Source organism: Solenopsis invicta, chromosome 7 (genome assembly GCF_016802725.1).
Source record: "Solenopsis invicta isolate M01_SB chromosome 7, UNIL_Sinv_3.0, whole genome shotgun sequence".
Taxonomy (NCBI): Eukaryota; Metazoa; Arthropoda; class Insecta; order Hymenoptera; family Formicidae; genus Solenopsis; species Solenopsis invicta.
Window position 1 is genome coordinate 2,834,172 of NC_052670.1, and position 21,592 is coordinate 2,855,763.

General features: G+C 37.6%; 1 protein-coding gene across 26 annotated transcripts in view; it reads left to right on the forward strand.

Moving 5' to 3' along the window:
• The window catches only part of LOC105199895 (tropomyosin Per a 7.0102), a 43,406-nt gene that overhangs the window by 17,481 nt on the left and 4,333 nt on the right, over nt 1–21,592 (forward strand). For 4 of the 26 annotated variants that reach the window (XM_011167195.3, XM_039451497.1, XM_011167189.3 and 1 more), the window contains 7 exons: nt 9,222–9,355; nt 11,840–11,957; nt 15,112–15,182; nt 16,456–16,531; nt 16,887–16,949; nt 17,938–18,007; nt 18,714–21,006. In XM_011167195.3, coding sequence (XP_011165497.1) covers nt 9,222–9,355; nt 11,840–11,957; nt 15,112–15,182; nt 16,456–16,531; nt 16,887–16,949; nt 17,938–18,007; nt 18,714–18,796 — 615 coding nt within the window. In that variant the 3' untranslated portion in view covers nt 18,797–21,006. Of the gene's footprint in view, nt 1–9,221; nt 9,356–11,266; nt 11,385–11,839; nt 11,958–15,111; nt 15,183–15,984; nt 16,056–16,455; nt 16,532–16,886; nt 16,950–17,174; nt 17,238–17,937; nt 18,008–18,713; nt 21,007–21,592 lie in introns of those variants that run through there. The other 22 variants (XM_026130401.2, XM_011167198.2, XM_026130398.2 and 19 more) reach the window with 10 other exon arrangements.

The window sequence follows — 21,592 nt, forward strand, 5'->3', positions numbered from 1 at the left end:
GACGAGGCATACCGACCCTCGGAAAGTTTCCAACGAGCGCTCTCCCTCGCCCGCGATCTCTCTCTCTCTCTCTCTCTCTCTCTCTCTCTCTCTCTATGTCTCTCTCTTTCTTTTTCGCTCGCTCGCTCTCGTTCGCGTTCTCTTTTTCTCTCTTTCACCTTCTCTCTCCCTTCCTTGCTCCTCGTCGCGGGGTCCCGCGATGATATCGTGACTTCGCGAGATATCAATTTCGGCAACAATCGACACGAAGCCGGCGGTACACGAGAGCCAACCAGCCACCATTGGCCTCGTTGCGCTGATCGGCCGCCGACGATAGCGGGTATGAGACGACCGAGAACGATAATTCTTCGAAGCAGAATTCCTCGCGAACAGGTTTCCAAGCGGAAACTGTTCCATTTCCGATCCGGATGCGAACTCCGGACGGCGCGACTCCGAGAGAAGGAATCGTTCCCGTTGAATCTCCTCGCGGCGAGCGATGCGAGCGAGGTGCAAAACGCCGGAACCGGCGGCGGTTGTAGGATCGATCGCGAGTGTCAGACACGTCGTCGTCATCGTCGTCGCCGCCTCCGCCGCCGCCGCCGCCGCCACCGCCGTCGCCGTCGTAAGGCTGCGACGAACGGGTGCGGGCGGTCGAGGGGAAAGAAGGGGAAAGGGAGCGGACAGGAGGGTCTAGAACTCACGCCGACTCTCGGGACATTCTTCATACACACCGGCGAGGACCGGCTCGTCGCGGAGCCACCGTCCTATCCGTGTGCAAGTCAAAATATTTGACGTTAACGCGGAACCCGATCTGCCGCGGCGTGACCGACCGAATCGATCGCCGTCGGGAGAGTTCTGCTCTCTCTCTCTCTCTTTCTCTTTCTCTCTCCGTCACAGTCGACCTAACCGAGCGAACCGGATATCCGTGCCAACGAACGATCTTTCGGGTGCCGTTCGTTCGCCCGGAACACCGAGTGTCGAAATTCCCTCGCGATCCTCCCCGAGATCCTCGGTCGATCGAGGCCGAGGTGAATGGAATTGAAAAATCGGATACGGTGATCGGATTTTCACGAGCGTCCACGCACTGTCGACGAAGTGGAGCGATTTTATCGTTAACTGACAATGAGTATGAATGAAACTCGAATTGAAACGAACTTTCGATGCGACAGGCTCGATCGCCGGAAGTTCCTTACAATGAGATGTTAACAACCATAAGAATTTTTTTCTCTACGAACTTTTCACTCGATAAAATTTTAGGAGTATCGTACGTGTCCAATTGGATTAATCGTACGACTAGGGCAATCTAATTTAGCTCGATTAATTATTAATAACTGAAGATCGATATCAGCACGTTATAGTGAACGTTATAGTGAACGAAAACGCGAAGTGTTTTGTCGAATCGATATTATATTCAAAATGCGAATAACTAATATTATACATATAATTTATCTAATATTATCCATAAACAAAGTTAATTATAAATATTATATATGCATGAATTTATCTAATATTATTAGTTGTTTATATCTATATTAATTATCCGTTGTCTATATATAACTCGTACTATTATATACGTAATATATTATCGTACCATTATTTTCTATTTACACACAAAAAAAAGTCGTTCTTTTGCGAAGAAAAGCGATTACACAATTTTTAGTTTTCTTTTTTTAAGTAACGATTATCTTTGCAAAGAGTATTTTTTAAAAATACACTTATCATTTACTTATGGAACAAGTAATATTTATTTAAACTAAACTTCTGTGTACACATAGAAAAATATATTTATGAATTAAGTAAATATTACTTATTTCAAATATTTCATCAGTTCATCATAAGCATCAAATTTATTTAAAATATATCTTGAATCCTTGTAATTTATCGCTTCAACCAAGAATATTTAGTTAAAACAAAAATTTAATTTGCTTATTATTCTAACGTTCCTTCGATACAATTTTATGATCTTCGAAAAAATATGATTTTTTTTTTTTTTAGTGCACACATGATAATACATTTTTTTTACATTTACGATGAGTATCTTTTTTAAGACAATTATCAAGAAAATATTCTTTTTAAAAATAACTACTTGCAAGAAAAAAAAGTAGACGCTTTTCTTAGCAATAGAATTGATATTTTTTTATGTGTGTACTATCTAATAGATAAATTTTTATAATACATATAATATTGGATACTTTTATTTTTAATATTACACATGTATAATATAAGTTATCTTGCATAGTTATATCTTTTGAAAAGTCTTACTTTTATATGCAGCGTTACTACATAACGTTGCTATATAAATTGGTACTAAATGACGTAACAACAGATAAGCACAATTCGTACACAAAATAGCGAGATTCAAAAGAAATTACGATTGTTTTCAATTCATTTTCACTGTTTTACGAATTGATAATATTTTATTCTTCAAATTTCAAATTCTATTAGCTCGATGTTTTAAACAATCGTGCAAAAAACGATGCGATTCGTAGTCTCTCGAAATTATGCGTGCACCATGTCTTTTTCATTAAAATTTTTTTCAAATTTTTCGTAACTTGATTATTAATCGCGAGAGAAGTTACGTCTTCCTTTCTGTAAGATTGTTTCCGAAGCTGTCGTTGATTTGCAGTTTGCAACCGTTGCGGTTGTTGCGATTGGCATATAAAATTATTAAATACGCTGTTTATCTCTCATAAAACTGACTGCATGCAGTGTGAAAGTGCATTAAATCTTGGGTTTAAGATTCCTCGGACCACATTCTTCGTTACGCCTTATCCGTTAGGCTTTTCTTACCGTGTGACTACCATATTCGGACAATTACCAGTCTATGTTCGCTCCAAGACACTCCTTATACATATTTTTTACGCCATCTTTTTGTACGAATATAAAAAATTCTTCAGCTCGTATACATAGAGCTCTTTTCATTGAAACGCTTTTATTTTACAGAAATCTAATAGTTTATTATTAATTTAATATTATTGAGAAATATTATCAAAAAATATTTTTATTGCTCTCATCTCTCTCTCTGTGATTCTATTTTAAAATTGGCATGTTGTGTAAAATTGTCTAAGTTGGAGCCTGTTTTCCGCGTTTTGCATTGGTTGTAAATTTTTGAATTTAACCATTGTCTAATTGTTTAATTAATATAAATATAATATTGCATAAATGCTTAATTAACATAATTATTTTATGAAATAATTGTTTAATTAATATAATATAAACTCTCTAAATTTTTTGGAGTGGAATTTCATCTAAAAGAGTGGAATTCCACTCCAAAGATTTTAGAGAGAACATTTATTAACTTTGTAAAAAATATAGATAAGAATTATTGCTTTCAAAAATTCTTAACAATCGGTGGAATCTACAACCATCCAGCAATTCCGTACAAATATACATGACGACGTTTCTGACTGAAATTTGAACCACGATGCGTTTTGCAATGTACAGTTATGTCACGAATATGATCGTCACCAGCACATCAAGAATTTTTCGCTACGAGGTGATGAGGTCATTACGAGAAGGGCTTCAAAGTTATAGCATATTAAGTCACTTTGTCTATTTACTGGCACGCCAGCATACGTAAAGCAAGCACACAGCTACGTGGCCAAGTGTGCACAAGCGAAGCGAGCCGGAGTGCCTCCCGGTGAGCCGTTCATCAGCCTCGATTTAACGGATTTACACCACAATCTTGGCCGTTTCTCGCTCCTTTTTCGCTCGCAAATGGCGATATAACGCGCGTGCCTCGCCGAGGTGCACGGACACCGGTCGTCAAGTGTCAAAGTCACGATCGGCCGATCCGTAAAATTGCTCTTAACAGCAAGTGCGATATGCCGGAAGCGAAGTTGCGAAATTACTAGGATACGCACGATTGAAATAATGAAATCAGGAAGCGTACGAAGATATTTTTCGACTTTTAACGATTGTTTCGGATTTTTAACGCTTGAAAAATATTAGAGACAAAGAGCATTTTAAATCGTAACTTTTAATTGATCTAATTTGTAAATTTAAAGAACTGTTTTAGAATTAGAAACAGAAAAAGAAATTATTGTATTAATTATTTTATTAATACTATTAATAACAATAAAATTATTTAATATACCGAGATTTTTCAGTTGCTAGTTGTAGCTGTTAGAAATTATAACGAATCGAGTGATCGAAAACTCAAAGTTGTGCAATTGTTCGGGTACAATGACACACGGTTAAATGTAAATTCAGCGCTCTCCGTAAAATGGAATGAGTCATGAAAATATAAAGTGATCCATAATTCTAAAATCGACGTATCCCGTTTTTCGTTTAAATCAATATATACACTAAAAAAAGAATTTTATAATAGCTACCAAATATTAAGTGAAATAGTACCCAATTAAATATTTAGTTAATATAACTAAAAATAATTTTATTTTTTTAAATATTTAATGAGTATGATCAAATTTAGTAAATTTGATTATACTTACTAAATATTTTAAAAACTAAAATTACGTTTGGTTATATTAACCAAATATTCAATAGACATCATTTCGCTCAACGTTTGGTAGCCATTATCAAACTTTGTTCAGTGTAGCTTACTTAAAATAGTTTTTAAATTAAATTTAGGGAAGATGATATCTTGTTGGAGAATCTCTTCAATAAATATTTTATGCTTTATAATATTTACTGATTGCTTATAACAGTAATATTGTACGTCCTGCTTGAGCGAGTATGATTTTTCACGAAATATCAACGTAAAATATCTCGCGGTCATCACGTAATACCAGTTCAAAGCAAAGATACTGAGCATCTTGTCAGTTACATCCTTTCTCCACTACACACCATCAGTATTTATTTTAGGTGGAAGTACCGATCGTGCAATGTTAAAATAACTATTGCAAATATTTGCATGGAATGCCGGATATATCGTTTCAATCTCGTGTAGAATGTAGATACATTTGTTCTGCCGTCAGACCGTATCGAAGAAGCCTGTCAACCGTTTCAATATCCTGTCCGTGTAGAATGGCAGGCGTCAGTATCCTAACTGGAAACGCGAAACAAACTCGAGCACGTGATCGTTCGTTACGGGATCATTAATTGCGTAAGATTGTAGATTACTCGTTATTATATCATTTTATTGCATTGTACGCCGCGTCGGCCGGCAAGTTAACGATTTTGCCTTTCGGCGAAACAGTCTTATGGTCTTCCTAGCTCACGTCGTGCAATCGAGTATTTTCACCTTTGTATCGAGTATGTAAATTTATTGAGTTTACTAGATAAATAATTAAATTTTAAAAATCTTGCTGCGTAGACACGGAAAGAACAATTTAGTTGTTTCTAAAAATTTATCTAGATACAGATCTGGAAATAATTTTGTCGGGCTGTCGAAATAATTGTGCAGGATGCTCAAACGTGACGAGCAATGGTGCAAAAAATTTTGTGAAGCTTTCTATCAATCAACTTAAGCGTCTCACATAATCATTTTTATGATCTAACAAAATTACTTTCAGGTCTGTACTTAGCTAAATTTTTAGGTATTTTAACAAAACCGTTCTTTTCGTGCGCGTTGAAACGATACATGCGGCATGACAAATCTAAGTGATTCGCGATCAGATTTCCGAGCTGCGGGAACTGCATTTCCGCGCTCGGTGTGACGTAACGTAACGCTGCATTTTCCGGCGCAATGGCGAAAAATGCATCGCGCGGGATTTCAATGAGCGCCCGCGACCGAGCCGCGCACCCGATAGTGCGCGCAATGCGTTTTAAAGGCCAACGGCGACGGACTCAGTCAGGTCGCACTAATGCGCTTTTGTCACGGAGCAACGAAGTGCATTGCCGCGCCACCCCACGATTTCTCTGTTTTTTTTCCCCTCCCTTCTTCCCCCTCGACTCTCATGTGATGTGATAATGAGCGATGCACTCTGCGTTTCGCAAGTTGATTCAATTACGGGCTTATCGTCGCTCAGACGGGAGGATGTGCGGACGCGATACGGCGAGTCTTATTGATTCGCTCGTGCATTGACAGGTCGATCGGACGCAAAAGCGATATCTCGGGGTTTCGGAGTGACCGTGTCTTTATTGCCGAGAAGTTTACATAACAGAATGCCGATGTGTCTCCCTCTCGACGTTCTTCGCCTTGAACGAATTTATTTACAAATGAATGCCAATCGCGACCTGCATACTTCACGGATATTGTATGTGAACGGAAAATAATATCGTACGCTGTGATTCTTTCAAAGACTTATTTTGATTACATGTGCACAGAATATTCCTTAAATTTTTATGTTAGAATTCTTATTTGTGTGGTAAAATAAAAAAAACCCAACTTTCAAAAATAAAATTATTCTTCGAGGAAATAAATAGTAAAAGATTTTCACATACACAACATTGTAAATGTATCTATATTAGTATAGTGCGTTATCTTCTAACTTGACATTTTTATGGAGGAACCCCTCAATTTATTTTTTTGTAAATAACTATTCCTTGTAAAATTTGGGATCAATTAGTGAATGATTAACCTATGCTCCATGGGGCTTAAAATTCAAAATAATTGTTACTTGTTTTTAAAAATATTGCCAGCATGATCAAGAGATATTAAATAAACCATACTTATAGTCTATAGTTTGATATTTTATTTATATTTATATATGTAATTATAAAATCTCAAATCAATAAAAATTTTACACACAAATAAACAGGTTCTACATTAAACAACTTTGATAATCGTTATATAAATCTTTAAAGATTGATTAACCAAAAAATTTAAAAAACCAATTTTTTTCAAATTTGAACTCGACGGGCCACGGGTTAATACTATTCCATCGATCTGAAACTTTAAACGAGTCATCTCTTTGTGCAATGGAAGAGAACTGGGGTGAGTCTATTTAAATTTCAAAAAAAATTACTATGTAAACAAGTACCACCTTAATCTGCATATTCCAATAAAGTTGTCACAAAGACAATGTATATTTCACAGACTCTCCTATTTTTCAAATCAGTTTTATTATTTCCTCAAAAACAAACTTTATTTCCATAGATATATAGACATATATCCTTTCAACATTTCGTTTTCGTAACGATTAAATATCATTGCCTGTAAGCTCCAATCTGAAAACGTACTCTCGGCTTGCTAAAATCATTACCGTTCCCTATATAATCGCGCTCGATGTCGATCGGACTACAGAACGAATTAAATGGATCGTGATGGCTACGAGATGGGGTCGGACAAAACGGAAGTTTGGCACACTTACCAACACACTTGACGCGAATGTCGTCGGTGTGACACGACCTGTCCGCTCGGCACAAGTGCGTGTGGGCGTGCCGATTTCCTCCGAATACAAAGTTCGCGTCGTCTCGCGTCGGTAAGGTAATACGAAAGCGTGCGTAACGTTGCGTGCACGCACCATCGAGCGTGGAACAGCGTGGCGCGACGCGAGCCACGCTGCACCGCCCCGCCGCCGCGCCGGTCTCTGGTTTCGCAATCGTTGAACTCGCATTGATTTGTTGCGGAAGTTTGACAGTAGCAAGCAAAATATCCCATCGAAATTGTGAAATGAATGTAAACGTTTTGCACTGGTGTTGTGTTACGTGACACGATTTTCGCGAAACGATTATTCCAAAACGCCAAGCAATTTCATAAGAAAATTTTGTACCGCACATATATTTGCATCTCATTTTAGAACGTGTTTTACATTTTTTACATTTTCGTTAATGGTCGTCGTATTCTGTCGAGATGACGTAAATATTAAATATAACGAAATCGAGACATTCTCGTTTTTTGTTTTAACAGAAACGGTTGACGAAAAAAAAAATAATTATGACGGTTAACAATACGAACGATAATCGAGGGAACAATTACAATCTGGTAGCGCGATTTGTAACATCACGGTTACGTTTAGATGATTATGCAATCCTTGCTGTCAGTCTCCGCTGACATCACCCCCATAAAATCAACGTAGGTGCGCCGAAACCCATGAATACCAAGTTCACGCACCGCAAATAAAGCAACGTTGTAAAACGATACGTTCCCTGCGTACGGGATGAATTAGGGCCATTTACTAGACTCACAATCGTAAGCAGGTGCAGTTAACGAGGACAAGGGACTCGAATTGTGTACGCGGATACACGTGTAATCGACCGTTAAGTAATTTACATCCGTAAAAATCACACGCTTTGTTCAACCTCGCACAATTTCGCCAATGGAATTACGAGTTATCATTTTCGAAAATAATTGCGACTAAAATTAATCTCTCATTATAAAAAATGAGGAATTAATTTTAATAAAGTGTAAAAAATGTAAAAATATAAAATTATATACTCAAGATAATGCCTATTTTACATAAATTTAAATATTTGTACTTAAACCGAATAAATATTTGCGTCAAAAGTATTTGCATTTTAAGAAAATATATATTTTTATGAAAAAAGTTTTTTTATTAGTGCTGAAATATTCTCGTAACGCTTTACAAACCTTATCATTGCATCGAAAACCAATCTATGTTCGTATCGCTAATCTGAAATCAAGGAGTGTTTATCTCGCGGACGATACCCCGACATATCTTTACCATTCGATGAGTGATGAAGCACAACGTAGCGTATTTACGAGTCAAAAGTTTGGTTGAAATCGATGATGATTCGTTCAATTCAATTCTTAATTCAACGCACAAGACCGCCTCGATGATCGCGAAGATCCTTACGATCTCTCCAGCCGAGTGCTTTGTTGCGACAAGCTCTGATCAGCACGTTACTGCATTAAATTGGATTCAGATCGTTCCTAATCCAGTATCAACATGCGCTTTACGTCGTGCTAGTAGGCCACGGACAATACAAGCGAATTACATCCGTTGGATCTTATATTATTTCGCATAATTTCGTTAAACCATCTCAGTTTCAGACAAAGCTACGGTGATTTTCACATACGTACCATAAAAAATTATTTATTTAATAACGCAGATGTAACTATAATATATAAATAACAGCGTTTATATCATGAATTTTGCTGATAATTATAGTGTGTATATTATCTAAGTTTTATTATTTAAAAAATTTTTTATATAAGTTTTTTAATACATAATTATTTAGACTTGAATTTTTTCCCTTTTCAGATTAAATTATCTTTCGTTTTTACTTTTTTTTTGTAAAGCATAAAAATGCGAGTATATCTTGCGTTGTGTTTCTCCATTATCCCACGTTATTCGTTATTAGTATTCTATAAGATAAATAATTGCAAATCGTTTGGCTTTTATTTTACCCGGCCTGGACTTTCTTGTATGTTACAGGCTGAGTCTGAAGTTGCCGCCTTGAATCGTCGTATTCAACTGCTGGAGGAGGACCTCGAGAGATCCGAGGAGCGTCTTGCCACTGCCACTGCCAAATTGGCGGAGGCATCGCAAGCTGCCGATGAAAGCGAACGGTGAGTATCCACCACCATATTCGCAACAAAATTGCTGCGAATCCTTTTATTTATGCGAGTGATCGTTCTATATATTACCCGCAATGAGCAGTTATCAAAATAGAAACCATGATAGATATAAATATATTTTTTTGACGACTATTTTACAATTGACACGATTATATGATAATGGGCATAAAAAGTAGCTGCTCATTGTTACGTATTTTTTCTTTTGTCTTTTTAAGAATGATCAAAAGTGACATAACTATTACTACACAATTAGATAGACAAGATTTTTCACATTTTTGTTGTCAAGTGAGAATGGATGAATAACGGATGATTGGTATAGAATATATTTACGAAAAAATATTAGATTTATAATTATTTTACTCTTGATCATTCTTATTTTATGTACACTTATAATTTTAAATTATCGAAGAATTAATTACAAGTGAAATGCAAAAGTGGTGTAAATCAATTTTTACTGTTTCGATTTTATCTAGCTTTATTTAGAATTAAAATCTAAAATATCTTTTGTCTTATGCAATGTATTACATCTTACTGTATATAAAACATGAAGATTTTTCAGACATTTTTTCGATATAAAAAGTCAAAAAATTGTAACAGTTTTAATATATAAAGATATTTCAAAATTTACTTTTTGTAATTTATACCACTTCTGCGTAAGTCCATCATGTATATTTTATAACGATGTGATACAGAGAGAATTGCTACATATAATAATTTTGAATGACAGTTTTAATATTTTTCTTTGTCTTTAAAAGAATCTCTTTTTTTTCTATATTTTTACATTATCTTTGTATTGCTTTACATTGAAAGAATCGATTTAGAAAAGACACTAAATATCTTTGAAAACCTTTTTACGTGTCTTAATTATATGCAATGCAATGCATTGCAATTTTGTATGACTAATAGCGTAGACTTACCAAATATAGACCCGAACGCAACAGCTCTTTAATATTCCACTTACACATGTGCAATTATGATAAGTTCAGTAAGTCACGTAATCATTATACCAATTTCGTTCGCTATTACCAACAAGTAGGTATAATCATTGCAAAGTAAATGATTCTAGTCAATTATTACAGAATTAAAAAAGAATAATATATATGAAGAAAGGAATAATTCACATAATATTTTTCTATCTTTTGTACTTGGCAATATCTTTCAAGTAGACTCGAAATTAAATCTTGCGGAGTTTAGAATGCCACATCCTAACCTATTTTTTGTGGTTGCATATTGCATCCGCAACAATGATTTACTTTTTAGTACATAATGCATCCCGATTCTCTTTACTTTAATTGAAAATAATTTTAAACATCTAATTATATTTGCGACGACGTTGAAAGAATTCGGAACTCTGCATTTTTCTTAGTTCGATCTATTTGATTTTTTTATGACAGATGATGATTTTTTACAATGGAATGCATATAAAATATTGAATATAAAGGACGGTCATTTAGAGTATCCGTAATTTTGATAGTCTAATTGCCGATTATGATTTCTTTACAGTAGTACGTAAATGCTTAAAATAACACTAGACTTGCTTATCGTCGTTGATAACGAATGACGTGTTCATGCTCCGCACGTTTTGCTACGATGTATAATACCTTCTCACGTACTTCTCTAATTTCTTGATTTCGCGACAGAGTATCATAATTACATGACGAAGAAGAAATTGAAATGCATTATCTTTATATAAACCGAAAAAATTAATATACAAACACAATAAAATTAATTCGTATTGGAAAAAAATAAAAGTATCGCCTTTATATATTTTACATTATGTTTTTATTGCATTCTTGAAAAATAAAAAAAATCGATGGAAATAATTATTTCGTGCTCAACGATGATCGTTCTTTCAACGACGATTAACTTATTTCTAAAAATCGACGATCGATCGATCATTAGGATACGCAAGGCCCTCGAAAACCGCACTAACATGGAGGATGACCGAGTATCCTTGTTGGAGCAGCAGCTAGCACAGGCTAAACTGATCGCAGAAGAGGCGGATAAGAAATATGAGGAGGTGGGTCATCAGCGAACAAAGAGCGAAAAAAATAAGGGCCGAAGGGCCCATTATTTCTCTTTGTCGGAGACGAACTAACATCCGTTTAGGACAAAGTGATGACATTTGTATTTCGAAAGGAAAAAAAATATTTATCTACTATTTATCGAAACGTTTTCACGGAAGAAAGGAATAGGAAATTAGCCTACGTCGGCTAAGAAACAGATTTTCACCTTCGGTACATCATTAATCCCGCGGAGAGAATCGGTCCGGGTTGGCGGCATAGTTCGTCTCCGACCTTATCTTCCAGGTAAATTTCGCAGGTAGACGCTGATTCTTGTGAGCTGAGCTGAGCGGAGCGGAGCAGAGGCGTTCCTCTCGACGATCGTCGGAAACCTATCTCTTAACTTAATCCGTTTGTGTAATCAATTTTTTTAACGGTAAACTCTTTCGTTCGACATGTGTCCACCTTAAAGCGCCCGCAAGATTCTCGAGAATCGCAGCTTGGCGGACGAAGAGCGCATGGACGCCCTCGAGAATCAGCTGAAGGAGGCCAGGTTCCTCGCCGAAGAAGCCGACAAGAAATACGATGAGGTTCGCGCGCCCGCGACTACCACTGTCAAGCGTGTTGGATGCAGTGACGATGATAATCATGACGATCATGGTTCCTAGTCGATAGTCAAAATAGTGCCTAACCCCGTAACTCTCTGTCTTCTCTTTGTGTGCTCGAAACCACCGTACGTGTCTCCGTCGCGAGCAAAGGCACGTGTCGTCATCCGCATTAAAATCGTCGGTTGATTCGCCGAGGTTTCGACCGCGTTTGAAAAACAAAAAAAAAACGAAACGATCTTTCCGCGTTGCCCGCGTCGCGAAGCGAGGATTTCCGTCGATCGTAAGGAAGTCGAGGAGGCGAGAGCCCCGCCTCGCGCAAGTGAAATCTTGGCAAGGGTAAATCGTGAATGTCGATCTGTGATCGCGATCTGAGCTGCGAATGAAAGTGAAAGTTTTTTTTTTTTTTAATCCTTGGAGAGGAGAGTTTTGGGTGCTCGCGACAAAAAAGTGCAGTGTTCCAGAGATCGTTCTTTTCATCTTGCTGTTAGCCTAGAGAGGATCTTCGAGATCCGTAGGGATCACGCGGAAAAAAACGAAAGAAGAGAGAGAGAGAGATAGTGGTGATAAATACGTACGAGTGTTCACGTGTCTCTCACGAGCGCAGCTCACGTCAAAATCGGGTATCTGTGATTTCCAAGTGTTTTCTCGTTTCGGTTATGACAAAAGCTACAACAAAAAAAAAAGAAAAAAAACAAAAAACGTCTCAAGTGCCAGTTTCATAAATAGAGTTTAATCTTGTTATTGCTGCATATATATTCCTGTTATTAGATACTTGTAGATTAGAGAACGGCCGTGCGATCGAGTTCGAGAAACGCGTGCGCGTGCGTTTATGATAATTCGATTTCCTCAGCGGGTGCTAAAAAATTCGTCGTGGAAGTTTGGGCCGCGTGCTCGTCGCCCCCCCCCTCCCCCCTGCTCGTCTCCCCGTGCGCGAGTCCCCGGCCTCGTTATTAAATTTAAACGAGAGTATCGTCAATTGTGCTTGTGATAACGCCGCGTGAAGCCGCGCGACTCTATCGCGGCTCTCCGCGCGCGCGCGCGCGCGCGACAACGATAAATATGGTGCTGCTTTTGTTCGGGCTTGTCTTTCGCAAAGACGAGCGCGTCTTTTCGCTTTGCTGGAATACGGAATGAGATACGGCAGAATAACGAGAGTTGTGATGGTAGGTGTCGGCCGTTGATAACGGTGAAATTACGGTGATACACACTTTGCTATTTGCTCGCCCGGAGATTATAGTATCACTTCGTTCGGATAAGATATCGCTCGAGATCTTTTTCCACACATGATGCTATCGCAAATTATTATTTGCGGCTGTATATAACCTACCGATATATTATTTTACACGGCTGTTTATATCTAATCTCTCTGTGGCAGAATACGTCAGAGTACTTGCGTTACTTTATATGCTTCTGCAATATCAATTACTTTCAATCAATTTTTGAAGCCGTAATATTTTTTATGAACATTTAATTTTGAGGATTAAATCGTAAATTAATGATTACTATCGGAGAATACGTCACTCTTTTTCGAGACTTTTATCGAAACTTGTACACTCACCGTAACTTCAACCAAGTTATCTTCTCCAACCGTTGAGACGTTCCATGCGATCTGTTAAATGTCGTTTAATTAACAGTAATGCGCAAAAACTAATCGCGGTGTGCGAGAGTTGATTTTGTTAAGATGTTAATCGAATCATCCAATTTATTTCAGTAGATAGTTGCTTCCACAATCGTCTGTTTTGACCTCCTGATTAACGCTCTAACTGCCTAACCGTTACAGAAACTTACAGAGATGACGACAAGCTCTAACAGCAACCGAGTGTGCCGATGTCTTCGTTAAACCTTTTATTTTTGTTTTTACATATACGTGCATAAGACGACTCACAATCTGCCGCTCGTTCGCAAAAACGTGTCGCAACTCCATCGTAAAATGGTCGGGACGTAAAATGGTCACGAAATCGGCGAAGTTTGCCGGTACAGTCATAAATTATCATAAATTATGCGTCATAATTTTCCTCACAAATACCGTGCGCGCGATTATAAAATCGGCCCGACGCGATTATCACCGATTTTGCACTTTCTCAACGAGCTGAATAAGATCTTTGTTTTCATCGCCTCGAAATCACGGGTATTACTTTTCATCGAGTGTCATGCGAGTCGTTCGTAGAATTACGCTGGCGATGCGAGGTCAAACTGACGCGAATCTCGAGGCATGGACACGACGAACGAGTCTGCGTGTATAGAGATCGTTTGTGCCAACTGCGATAGAAAATTTCCGAGGTAAAGAGAAACGTGGAAGTTGTTAATTGAATTCGCGCGAATCGTTAATCGCTCGATTAAACTTCTTGTGGGAAAACCATTTTACGATCGGTTGCGCCACGGTTGTGCGAAAGTTGAACTGCATGAAGCGAAAGATCGTCGTAGGACTGAATTGATTACGGTTACGGTTAAAGAGTTATACTCTACGACGATCTTTTTCCCTGGCGTGACCATACATTGCTGTCTTACATGCGCTTACGAGTTCATCAGGACTCGCCCGTCAGGTGCAGCAATTTGCGTGACGCGACTTGCGTGTTGTATCTCTGAATCGTTTGTTTTTCGACGGCATAGTCGATTGGAAGAGGCTACTTATTTGCGAGCGTTCAGGAAGATTGCTCGGCGAAAATTGATGCTAATGCAACAGTTTAGTCTGCCATTAACGACGTGTTTTAATTTGAATTCGGAGATACGTTTACGAGAGAAAGAGAACTCTGCAAGAAGCTGCATCGATACAATAAATTTTCTCCATTTTCTCTATTTAAATATCATACTTTTCGATAGATGCCATAGCTTCTTTTTTTTCTCTCGCGTGATGATAACTTTGCGCGGGTTAAATGCACAGGCTATCACACGAGCTCGTCAGCAGACTTTGAGCGCATAAAAAGAATCTCCGCGAAGACTGTAACTCTTCCAATCACGGCTACGACGGCGATGACGACGACGACGATGATCGACGGCGACGACGAGACGCCGGTATCTCGTCATCCCGCCGCCTCCGGAGTTTTCAGAGGCGGCGAGGTCGTCGAGGAGGAAGAGGAGGAGGAGAGGTTGGAAGGCAACATATGTTAGAAACCGTATGTGTGTGTCGTTTATACAGGTCGCCCGTAAATTGGCCATGGTTGAGGCCGATCTAGAACGCGCCGAGGAGCGTGCTGAGGCCGGAGAGTCGTAAGCATCGTTTTTATTAGGCATCTTTCGTCCGGCATCTTTGCCCGAAGTGCGAACGATCCCGTGGCATTTCCCTCCTTACATCTCACCCAGCCGCCCTCTTTCTTTCCATCACGCATCATCGAGCGCGCGCTTCGGCTCGCTCCCGTAACTTTTGACAGCACCGTTAGTCCGCAAACACGTTCGTCGACGACGACGACGAAAGAAGGCGGAAATACCCCTTAACCATACCCGTTTGCACGATAACGATAGTTTTCCGTGATTTTTACCATTAAAAGCTGTTGTGGAGTGCATCAATATAAATGTTTTTTTCGTCGTAAAGAGCCAGAATTACGAAATATTAATCTAAGTGTTAAGTAGTATTGTCTCATAGAAGCTAAATAATCTCGATAGTAATAGTGGCTTTTCTACGACACCATCTGCGTCCAAGGGAAATAAGAAAAAATTTCTTTGAGTCGTATCGAGCTTTAAATTAATCTTATTATTTTGTAAATAATGCAGTATCGAAATACATTCGCACTCATTTGTCATATTATCTAATTAGTTGATCTATAAAATGATTGCTTCGTTGCTACCTATGGACGCAGATGCGATCCCTTGATTTTAATTAATGTTGTCACACAGTGCATTCGCACTAATTTAGCAGCTGCGGAACGAGCCCTAGAAGCCAGGAGACACCGGACTTTTATGCGTCTCTGCATGCTAACACCCTAATCTTTATTTTATTTTTTTGTATTATTATTTCATGTCCACTTCCATCACCTTTGCTTTTGCGCATGACACGTGTGGCTGTTGATCACAGGTCGCCAGGAAACTAGTCATGCTGGAGCAAGATCTCGAGCGCGCCGAGGAGAAGGCCGAGCTTTCCGAATCGTAAGTGCAATCACGTGCATGTGTTCACCGTGTTCCTTTTCCTCCATGCGCAACACTGCAATTGCCTTGCTATCGTTCGCTCGTTATATCCATCCAGAGAAAATTTAAATTACTGACGAACGTTTCAATACATAATTAAAAAATATTAGGAGCAAAACGATTTTTATATACTGTACGTTAATAAAATGTTTCTTATTGATACAAAAACTTGTTGTTGTGATAGAAACTTAATTGTTGATGCTTTATATTGGGACAAATATTTTCATTAACTAGCATAACTTATCGAATTTTTCAATTATATTTAAAAGATTAAAGATATATATAAAATATTATTGGAAACGTTTGTCTACAATTTTTAATATATTTTCCTTGTATTCTAAACGGTTAATTAATTTTACAGCAAGATTGTCGAGCTTGAAGAAGAATTGCGTGTCGTTGGCAATAATTTGAAGTCCCTCGAGGTCTCCGAGGAAAAGGTAAATGATTTTTATTTTACGCACCATGTACATCGCAATTGGAACGGAACATAATTCTGCGGATTACATTGCCTCCCCAATTCTCATTTTGTACTATAACGATTTTCTTAATCATCAATTAATCCGTGTTTAAAATGCCGGAAAATATTATGGATAGAAAGTACATTAAGATATACCGTTTTTATAACGCCCAATTTAATAATGAATCATGTCGATGAAAATACGTGCCAATAATTGGCTCGAGCATTAATTTTGAGACGAGCATCTAGTTTTAAAGTAATGTAAAGTCAGTATGATCTCGAGAGAAAATCATTTTTACACATGCGAGAAATAATATTTACGTAATTGTACGTAGGCCAACCAGCGCGAGGAGGAATACAAGAACCAAATTAAGACCCTTACTACCCGTCTAAAGGAGGTACACATCCTTTTGGGAGTGTCTTGCTTTGCATTTTCTAACGTGTGATGTATCTTCGCGTCATAGGTCTTGCCACTAAAATATTAACTCGCGTGCCCCTATCGTTTCACCTGACCCCATTTTTTTTTTTTTTTTTTTTTAAGAAATAACTAAACAGTGTTTTTTACGTTGCGGCAAACTAACGAAAGCTTGTTTTGTCTTTCTGTTGTGCTTAATTAAAAATAGGCGACGCAACGAGAGGAAACGTTTGAGGGCCAGGTGAAGATTCTCGATAGTCAATTGAAAGAGGTAAGTGTGAAAGCGTACAGGATTAAGATTATTATTACTTGATTAAAATATCTTGAAACGTATTTCGGAAAACTCTACTTTTATTTGGATTTTATTATCTATTATTAAAATGCAGAAAAATATAAAATTAATATTCGAAAATAAAATAAGACTTGGATAACCCCGAAAGAAAGCAACTTCGATTTACTGTATTTATATGTGAAGAATAAAAAATTATGAAAAGCATAACTTTCGAGGCCCATATAAGTGTTTAGAAAGCCTAAGTTCATAGATCACATCACACAAGGTACGACAAACGCAAGTGTATCAATAGTCGTAAGGTTTTTTTTCAGTGAGGGTATTGTCCGAAAAAAGAGAGAGTAAAGCATTGTTCTCGATAATAGCATATTAATCGTGCAATATAGTGTGTCGCAACTAAACCTTTCAAGGCTTAGATTTAAATTCATAGCATAGATGCAGTCATGTGTGACGTGAAATTTGTTTTACCTGCATGGCGTGAAGAATTGATATCAGTTATTAATTATCTCAACGATTTCAAAAAAATACCACAAATTATCAGAATTCTCGAATAATTATATTTAATGCGTGTCCTGTAAAATGGACAGCTTTTTCTTCTGTCTTCCCCCTCCCCTTTTTTTGAAATCGATGCATAATTTTATTTAAAATATGACCTAACTGACCAAGCATTGTATTTGTGTAGGCTGAGGCACGCGCTGAATTTGCGGAGAGATCCGTGCAGAAACTCCAGAAGGAAGTTGACAGGCTCGAAGGTGCGTATATAACAAAAAAAGAACACGTACACATTGATATATTAATTATATTCTCTTCCACAATATAATTTATTTGAATTTAATTAGATTTTTCAAATGAATGCGTCGACGTGTGTTAATATAGATATTTTTTTACCTCAAATACTCGTTTTTATAAAACATGGATTAAATTTTTTATGAAATGGAAAGAGAGAAAGAATTCAAGAAAATCTTGTAGAGACAGATATTCAAAATGATTAGAAATCATGTGTATCCAATTAGCTAGGTCCCTAGAGAATCGATGTTGTGTGCACTTGAAAAGGTTTGAACTCTTGATACACCAGGTGTTATATAAACAAAGCAATATCAAAGAAACCAATTATTACAATACAAATTATTGCTTATAAATTTAATCTTTTTGAAAGAACCCTGAGAAATTAGTAAGAACGACTCGATAGCTCAAATCGAAGTGGTCAAGTTTTTTTAATTTATCTTAAGTTCATCAGTTTTCTTAGTTATGATACATATTAGAAATATAACGATTTGACAATCGTAAAGCAAAACCCCACTTTTTCACCGTGTGTATATATGCGTGTGTGTGTATGTGTGTGTGTTTGCGCGCGCTGTATTTTATTTGCGCATTTACCCTCTTAACCGCCGAAACGCAGTGTTACGCTCGCGTGTGGCTTGCCGTGTGTTACTTCCCTTTAACCAGTGATCTTTACAGACGACCTCGCGGCTGAGAGAGAGAAAAACAAATTGCTACAGGAGGAGATGGAAGCCACCCTGCATGACATCCAGAACATGTAGATCGTGTTTTTCGCGGTGGACGAAAACGCATAAACGCGAGAACGTTTAAAAAGCGGAGAACATCTGAGAGAGACAAAGAAAAAGAGAGAGAGAGAGAGATTGAAAAAAAAATAAATGCAAGCAAATAGCAGAACGGCGGCAACGAGAAGTGAATGAGAAATAAACACGCCGTTACGGCGCGAGCGCTTCGTATGTGGTGCACACCTTAACATTAACGGATAAAAATGCAGTCTTTAGGCTAGCCTTATACCCTCCATTACGTCCATCCGCAGTGCGTGTACGTATTATGCGTGCTTGTATGCGTTCGAGAGTATGTGTATAAGTGTGTCGTATGCGTGTCGCGTGTCTATTTGTATGCGCGTGACGTAAGAGACTGATGTAGGATGAGAGGAAGAGTAGAAAATGTGAGTGTATGTGTGTGTGTATGCATGCGAGAAAGAGTAAGATACAGAACGAAAGGATCAGTACGACAGAGAGAGAGAGAGAGAGGAAGAATAAATAATACGCGACAAGGACAGACGGCAGGATAGTTCCGTACATAATACAAAGTTATTTGTAATTGAAATCCGATTTTTTAGCTTTAGATTTTAGCTTAGTCTGCCTTTGAATTTTAATTGGAGAAAAATTGAAAAACATGGCTGCGACCAGTTTGAGGCGTCTTCGAGCACGCTGCGATTTAAATTTGTTACGAAAACGATTACTGGCCGTGGGAGGAATACGTGAATAGGGATTAGAGAGACAGAGAATAGAAGAAACGGAGACGAGACGAATCGGATTGTTTGTACCGAGAGAGAAAAAATTAAGTGAGAAATTAAAAGCCAATTTTCGAGCGTATCAATTTTATGCGCTTAAACGATGTTTAAATACGATCTATCATATATAATTATAACATCGTACTTAATTTATAATTATACTTTGTCTAGTACCTGTAGTCAGGTTCCGCCTTCATTAAAGATAAATGATTATCGTGTAACAGATCTTTTTAGAAGTGACGTACGAAAATTTTTTTATCCTTCAATCGATTCGCCCAGTTCGAGCATTTCATCGAATTTAGCGCGTGCTTCTCTCGGTACAAAAATACGTGTGGTAGGATTGTATATAATGGAGGGAAACAGTGTTCATTTACTTTTCGCATCATTTTACATTCCGCTTTCCACGCGGCTCAGCTCGCGCGAGAAGAGAGATTCGTCAGTTTCTTTCGTCTGTCAGTTTTTTTTCTTTTTTTACAACGAGACTATCATCACGTTAGCTTCTCATTGCCGCCGATAAAAGCAAAGACGATAATGATGCAATTAATCGTGCATTTAAGAGGATACCACTGCCAAACCCTCCTAGCAATTTTTCTAAAAGATATGTTTTCGTAGTACGTCTTTGTCTTCGTTGTGCAATATCTAATCAAACAATCACAACCGTATTACCAACATAGTATTGCCATAATTCAAATCTTTTTTTTCTTGACAATGTGAAACAATCGAGATTTATATCTGGCCTATATGTGCAGACATATGTGCATATCACACAACTAGAGTGGTTTAACTTCGAGCCTACGAAAAATTGATCAACACGTAATACTTAAGGTACAGGGAAGCAACTGGCTATTTTGTCACGCCACAGCGCAGCTTCCCGTGCTAGCTGAGTCATTCCGATATTTTTTTTTTTATATTTTTTACCGATCGTGCCTGTATATATTTACGATATAAATACTAACCACGGCCAAACATCAAACCTCGATGCAGGGAACGTGCTTCGTTCCGAACGTAACAGCGAATGAAAGATCGGAAATAATGATCGATCGTCGAAATAACGCATATCCGATACTCCATTCCGCGGCGCGTACGTCGCCTCGAATTTATTATTATTACTATTACTATTAATTGATACAGTTCTCGTTAATGTTACTGCTACTTCGCGCTCGTCATCGAGAGCATCGCTAATCCCGCGGAGAAATTTTTTTTCTCTTCCAATCTTTTTTTCTTTCTATTGAAAGCGTAATTTATGTCGCGTGTACTGCCCCGACCTCGATGTCGTAACCCATCACGGTTATTCTTTTGTAGCACTTTTCCTGCAACATTATTCTTGGACGGCCTTTTGATGTAGGAATGCACATCGTCCTCTTCCCATTTCGATATAAATGTATGTATAAATGTATGCACATTATCGTCGCTCGCATAAAATTGAGCGATCATAAAGCTATTAAAATAAATCGACTTTACGTTGAAGGATCGACTTCTAATGATGAAAAAGTAGAAATGTTTTTACCTTTCATACGAGAGGCACTTTAATTTTAACAATTAGCTTTTTATAGTTTGTTAACGTTGCATTGATTTGTATATACAGCTGTAATATTGATATAATAAGTAAATTGTGATTTTTAAATATGATCACGTATGATGTCCATTTAACATTAATAAAATGTTTGGAAATTCGGACTGATTTCGAATTATATATCGTAATCGTTGCATCTCTATATATACAAGAAGATGACGATGAACTATCCAAGTACAATAACATATGCGTTATCAAAAGGCCATCCGAGGACATCGCGACCGTTTGTTCTTCAAATTAACGCCGCCAAGCGTTATCAAAAACCAGGAAAGTAATCGCGAAAAGCACAACTACGAGACTTACATGTCCTATCGTTGATTTTTGTTAGCTACAATTTTTTTTCTTTCTGAATATACTACTAAAATTACGAAAACGCAGATACTTGAGTTTAAGAGAGAGAATTTTAGTTTCTTAATTTACTTAATATTAATAATGTGAATGGAATGATAATAATACTAATATCATTGTAAT